The sequence below is a fragment of the Myotis yumanensis genome, unplaced genomic scaffold (assembly GCF_028538775.1).
Source record: "Myotis yumanensis isolate MYYU_CA2020_CCGP unplaced genomic scaffold, mMyoYum1.0.hap1 SCAF_5, whole genome shotgun sequence".
NCBI lineage: Eukaryota > Metazoa > Chordata > Mammalia > Chiroptera > Vespertilionidae > Myotis > Myotis yumanensis.
In genome coordinates this window covers 90,907,236-90,912,934 of record NW_027223756.1, presented here as the reverse complement: position 1 = coordinate 90,912,934, position 5,699 = coordinate 90,907,236, and the positions used below count along the sequence as shown (strand labels likewise).

The following is a 5,699-nucleotide window of genomic DNA, read 5'->3' as shown; positions in this document are numbered from 1 at the left end:
CCGAGGGGAGCTGGTACCACGCCCAGGCTGAAGGCTCACTTGATGGAGGTGGGTGAAGGGAGGGACATGTGGAAAGAAACACCAACTTCTCCTCCTTCTTCCCATCTCCTGTTGGTCCTGTCACCCCCCGCCCCCTCCCACCACCATGGCTGACTCTAGCAGAAGGCAGAGAGCCCAAGTGAATCACCCTCTAGGGGCACAGGAGCCACAGGGAGTTCCCAGGGCCTCCCCCATCTCAGAAAGGGCCTGATGGGCAGAGGTCACGGCCATGCTCAGGCCACTCTTCCAAGACAAACAGAAGCAAGCTTGGCTCAAGACATCGTTTATGGACATGGTTTATTCCTCCTGATCCCCATGCTGCAACTCCAGCCGTAGTCACCCACCCTCCCAGCAGGGAGTTGTCCACAGCGCCTCCTGAGAGGGTCTCCTCCCATGGGGCTGGATCTCCACAGGTGAGGTGGGGAAAAAGGGGGGAGCCCTAGCACAAGACGATTGGTTCCTCTGAGGCTTCAGAAATGCACCCTCTCCAGGGGAGAGAGGAGGAAGGAGGAAGGCGACACAGAACGTGAGTTCGATACTCATGAAGCTACACAATAGAAAACAAAAAGCAGCAGGCACCAGGGAAAGGAGGCCCAGGGAGGAACAAACGCCAGAACCCCCCGCCCCCCAAGTGGCAGCATGGCAACCCCAGGATCCAGAGGGATGAGGGATGGGACCAGGGAGAGAGGATTTGGGGGTGCAGGAGCCCAAGGATGGTCCCCCCGTGCCTGGACCCCTGGGCGCAGGGCAGTGAGGATGGAGCTTCCCCTGCCCCTGGCTGTACATGGTTCAAGGGTGGCCTACAGCTTGGTCGGGTCCAGCTTCAGCTTGTAGGGTGGGGGGCTGTCCCCATAGGCGTGCGACGGGGGAGGATACAGAGGCCAGTCTGGCTCTACCATGTAGCCCTTGTGTTGTTCCAGGGTCAGGGGCTGTAAGGGAAGAGGAGGGAGGGCAGGCTAAGGAGCCCCACCCTGCAAGGCTCCTTCCCACCCGATCTCAGGTCACTCTGACTAAGGACGGGGGGCGTTCTTCCCTCCATTTAACAAGGGAGGGAAGAAACTTGCTCCACATCACACAGCAAGTCAAAGGGTCTTGCCTCCATGGAGAGAGGGTAGCCCCATCCCGAACTACGGAGCAACTCTCCCCTCTCCCTCCTCCAGGCCCACCCACTGGCCCCACCCACCTGGAACTTGAGGTGCTGGCCAGGAGCAGTCACCAGAGTGGAACAACTGAGCCACAGCATCACCAGCACAGAGAGGAAGAGGCAACAGGCCAGGATCCAGCGAGGAAGCCCCGAGCGCCTACGCAACACGGCAGGTACACTCAGTGACCCTAGTGGGGTCTGGGAACCCTCCCCTCCTGCCCCAATCCCACCCCAGGGTCCTGCCACCCACCGGGACATGCAGCTGAGGAAGTCATTGTCCTGCAGCTCCTCAGACTCCACCTTGACCTTGCTGCTGGTCCTGACTCGGATCTTGGCCTTCCTTACCTTGTCCAAGGGGCCTAAAGGGTCTGAGAGACAGGTTGTTCCTCAGTGGCTGCCAGGCCTTCCCTTAGAGGCCACAACAGCCACTGAGAGGAGAAAGGAGGTCAGGACCTGGAGGTCATGGAATCCTGGAACAGATCAGAACCCTGGGAGATGGACCAGGAAACCCTGGGAGATGGACCATGAAACCCTGGGAGATGGACCAGGAAACCCTGGGATTTGGACCAGGAAACCCTGGGAGACGGACCATGAAACGCTAGGAAAAAGACCAGGAAACCCTGGGAGATGGATTATGGGACCCTGCTAAGCAGACCATGGAACCCCAGGAGTTGAGACAGAAATCCCAGTCCTAGAGAGTTCATTTGCCAGCAGGACTCCTTATGAGTGGAGCTACCCATGGAAGGAACACTGGCCTCGGCTCAGACCTTACCTACGTGTACCTCCAAGGCCTCAGGATGAGATCCTCTCCAGGTCACCTCCACTCGCTGGAGACGGGCTCCCTCATGCCCTAGGTTCTCTACCATGGGCTGGGTCTGGACCAAGAATAAGACAGCACAGAGAAGGTCTTTCCAAAGGCACCACCTTAGTTCTGGGAAGCACCTTCCTGTGCCCCACATGTGCCCCATGCCCAGCTGGCACCTAGTCCCACTGGGTGTAGGAAGGACAGTCTTCTGTGGGGCTATGATGTCAGGGATGTTGTACCCTGCTATTGTGAACCCCTCAATCTGTCTTGAACCCAGCCTCCAGCTCCTGAAGAACATAATCCAGGCCAAGACAAGTGAATCACAGGGTTTGGCTGAGAGGAGGGGTCAATCAGTGTAAAACCCTGCTTAATTAAAAATCCAGAGAAGTTGTAATTTAGAGCCTTAAGTATCCGTCCTGCTATCAGGAGTAAACTGCTTGCCTGGGAATAAAGCCACCACAAAGGAAAGTAGAATCAAGTGGTAAAGTGAGACACTGAACTCCTGGACCCAGCTGTGCCTGAAGCATCAGCTGTAGACTTTGTATCTCATGACCAAGAATGATTGTATCCCACCTTCTTACCCTGATCTGGTGTGGCCCCTGCCAGGCTCCTCACCTGGAACACCACCACCTTCCCATTGTCAGTCTGCAGGTAGTATGTCCAGGTGGAGGAGACGAAGCCCTGGGCTGAGTTGACAAGGTCATTGCAGAGGGTGGAAAACAAGTCCAGGAGCGAAAGAGCCCTGCTTGGAGCTTCCAGGACCTTTTTCTGCCGAGAAGGCACAGAATGTGACTAAGGCAGGGCACTGACCGACGGGAAGGGAGCTGGGTGAGTCCACTGTGATTGGAATTCACTAAATGGTTTGGGGCAACAGGGCTTCACAGGGGAAACACAGATCTCTGCTGCATTTCATTGGCTGGGTGCCCTGGGGGAAATAGATTGCTCTCTCTGAGCCCGAGAATGGGAATGATTCTCTCCCCTCATGTGGTCGCTACAAGATTTTAACTAGACAACGGCACAGCCCTAGTGCCTAATATATAATAGCTGCTATTATTAAAAATTTTGCCACCATCATTCTTCTTCTCTTGGTGGCATCAGGAGAGAACTCAGAATAGGAAGGAATGATAGTGCTCTGTCTTTTATGAATAGTGAAAGGCTGGAGCGGGTGGAGGAAAATGGGGGAAGAAGGGCTTTCTGTGAAATCCCAGCCCATGGGTCTCTGGCTATAATGAATTGTTTCCTGTGCCTCGGTTTCCTCTGATGCTGCAGTGCCTAGATTCATTCATGACTATGAGGGAGCAGTTATTAATAAGTGAGCAGTTATTATTTCTCTCCAGGGTGGTGAGGAAGGGAGGGAACTGTGTGTGTGCTTGCAAGGTTGCTTCTCCCTGAACCTCAGTTCTGAGCCCCCCCCCCCCCCCCAGATGACAGTGGCCACCTGTTCACCATGAGAAAAGTGCTTAGATCAACACCTGGCATGCAGTGGGTGCTCGATAAAGTGAGCTCTGGTGGCACAGAAGATGACCTAGTTGAGGGAATAATTATTAGCCCTGGTGGCACTGGGTTTAGATGCCACCTCTGCACAGCTCGGTGTGACCTTGGATTCCTTGGGCATGACATTGTCCCTGGTACCTCCAGGCAGCATGAAGAATTTGGGACAGGCTGAGGTCAGATCTGGACGAAGATAAGTGCTTGATAAATGGTGGCTATTTTCTGTTATTTACTTCTTGCAATGGGGGGAATGAGGGGGGACAGAGATGACAGCTGAGACTTGAGACATGATATGCTTGATCGAGGATACCCAGTAGGCCCAGAATGGATCAGAGAGCCTGGGAGACTCTGGTCATGAGCATGGTTTTTGGTAGGAAGAAGGGGGTATAAGTACAGGGTGGCAGGTGGGAGGGCGCCCACCTTCTGCATGGTCTCCGGCTCAGGCTCCAGCTCAGGGTTCTGGCTCCAGCAGCCCTCGATACAGGCCTGCTGCTCCATCTCCTTCACGTAGGCCTCCACACAGGCTGCAGGAGCAGGAGCAGGAGTGGGTGACTGGGAGCAATCTCCCCGGGCCATCTCTCCCCACCCTGGCCCACCCAGCCAGCCCTCACCTGCTTCACACTCAGCTTGGGTGGCATTGGGTTTGGAGCTCCTGGCCACAAACCGGCAGATGGAGAAGAGGCGGCAGCCTCGCTCACAAGCACTGATGGAGACGGCCCTGTCATATTCATTCTGGGACTTGGAGGGGCCCTCCTGCTCCGGCTTCTCCTGGGAAGGGGAACACAGGGCTCAGGCCAGAGGGAGAAACAGGAGGAGGTGGGCACTGGAAGCACTCAGAGGAGGAGGTGTAAGATTTGGTTCTCCTACCTCAAATCTAGGGAGATTAGGATGAGGCTGAAAATATTAGTGGGGGCTCTTCGCTCTGAGGAGCACAAAAAGGAAACGGGGCTTCGGGAGGAAGATGGACAATGGAGGACACTGGTTTCGGGAAAAGGTTAGAAAACTAGGGAACGTGGAGGGAAATGGGCCCCTAAAGGCTCCAGGGAGGAGAGGGGAGATTGAGGAGGATTCTCCGTCCTGAGAAAGGGGAGGGGGTGCTCAGAAAAGGCTCTGTCACCCTCCAGACCTGGGAAAATCGGGATCCAGCTTTGCGGGGGGAGGGGAGGGGGGAGGTACAAGTGGGGGCTGGTGGCTCTGAGCGGGTGAGGGAGGAGCATATGAAAGCTGCTTGGGTGGGCGAGGAGGAGGAGCCCTCTCTGGCCTGAGGGAGGTGCAGGTTGGGCGCCCCAGGTCCTTGCGCAGCAGTGTAACCAGAGCCTGTCAGGTGGCATTAGGATCCTCCTCAGTTCTCGCCCTCCCCTCCCCCGCTTGAAGGGACTCCCCCATCCCCACCCGCAACCCCGCATTCATCTGAGAGATCGGATCTCAATACCCTCCCCCATCCAAGGACACCTCCCCAGCCCATCCCCCAAGGCAGGAACATCCCCATCCCTTGGGGGGGGAGGGGGGACCGGGTGCTTGCGCTTGCTCCCATTCAGGAGACCCAGCCCTTCCCCCACCAGAGGGGCCTAACCCCGCGGGAGAGACAACCCCCATTTCTGACCGCTTAACCCTCCTAGGAACCCATCTCGTGCTCCCAACCGAGAGACCCGCATCCCCAACCGCTCCTGCGTCAGGAGATCGCGGGTCCTCCGGCCGGCGCCGCATGCGCGTCACCTGCGAGGGCTGCAGACGAGGGTAGCGACCGCGGCACCGCTGCTGGCAGCTCTGCGTGTCCCCGAGCTGCGGGGCGAAGGGGTCGCGGACAAGCGGCGCGGGCGTGGCGAGCGGAAGCTGCAGCAACAGCAGCAGGAGTGGCAACTGCGCCACCGGAGCCATGGTCGCGCCAGGCTCTAGGGGTGCAGGATGCCGACTCCCGCAGGCGCGGAGGTTGCGGCTGCTGCGGGGTCCCAGTCGCTGACGTCACCCGAGTGAGGCAGCCTGGGAAGCGGGGGCGGGCGGAGGATGCGGAGAACGGGCGGGGCCACGGCGCTGCTGCAACTCCGGGATGCGGGCAGGTGGATCGCGGCCCCTGTCATCTGGTCTCGCGTACCCACTGGAGAGAGGATCTCAGCCTGAGCTAGGGACCAAAGGAAACAGACAGGGTGATGAGATACAGGAGTCTATTTGCCAGAATATCAGGGAGGGCCTCCCGGAAGAGGCTGCGTTTGAGCTGGCCAA

At 57.6% G+C, this 5,699-nt stretch overlaps 1 protein-coding gene across 2 annotated transcripts; it reads right to left on the bottom strand.

Moving 5' to 3' along the window:
• Nucleotides 1-319: 319 nt before the first annotated feature.
• On the bottom strand, nt 320-5,445 carry TMEM59L (transmembrane protein 59 like). 2 transcript variants are annotated; one of them, XM_070416465.1, is made up of 8 exons: nt 5,196-5,443; nt 4,091-4,247; nt 3,900-4,003; nt 2,604-2,756; nt 1,956-2,058; nt 1,434-1,551; nt 1,223-1,340; nt 320-968 (listed from the first exon to the last, which is right to left on the bottom strand). In XM_070416465.1, exons 1-8 carry the CDS (start codon nt 5,355-5,357, stop codon nt 840-842), a joined length of 1,044 nt encoding a protein of 347 aa, XP_070272566.1. In that variant the 5' UTR covers nt 5,358-5,443; the 3' UTR covers nt 320-839. The 2 variants fall into 2 exon arrangements, with proteins under 2 accessions (XP_070272566.1, XP_070272567.1); XM_070416466.1 differs by lacking the exon at nt 2,604-2,756 and having other exon boundaries at nt 5,196-5,445.
• Between the last annotated feature and the right edge of the window lie 254 nt (nt 5,446-5,699).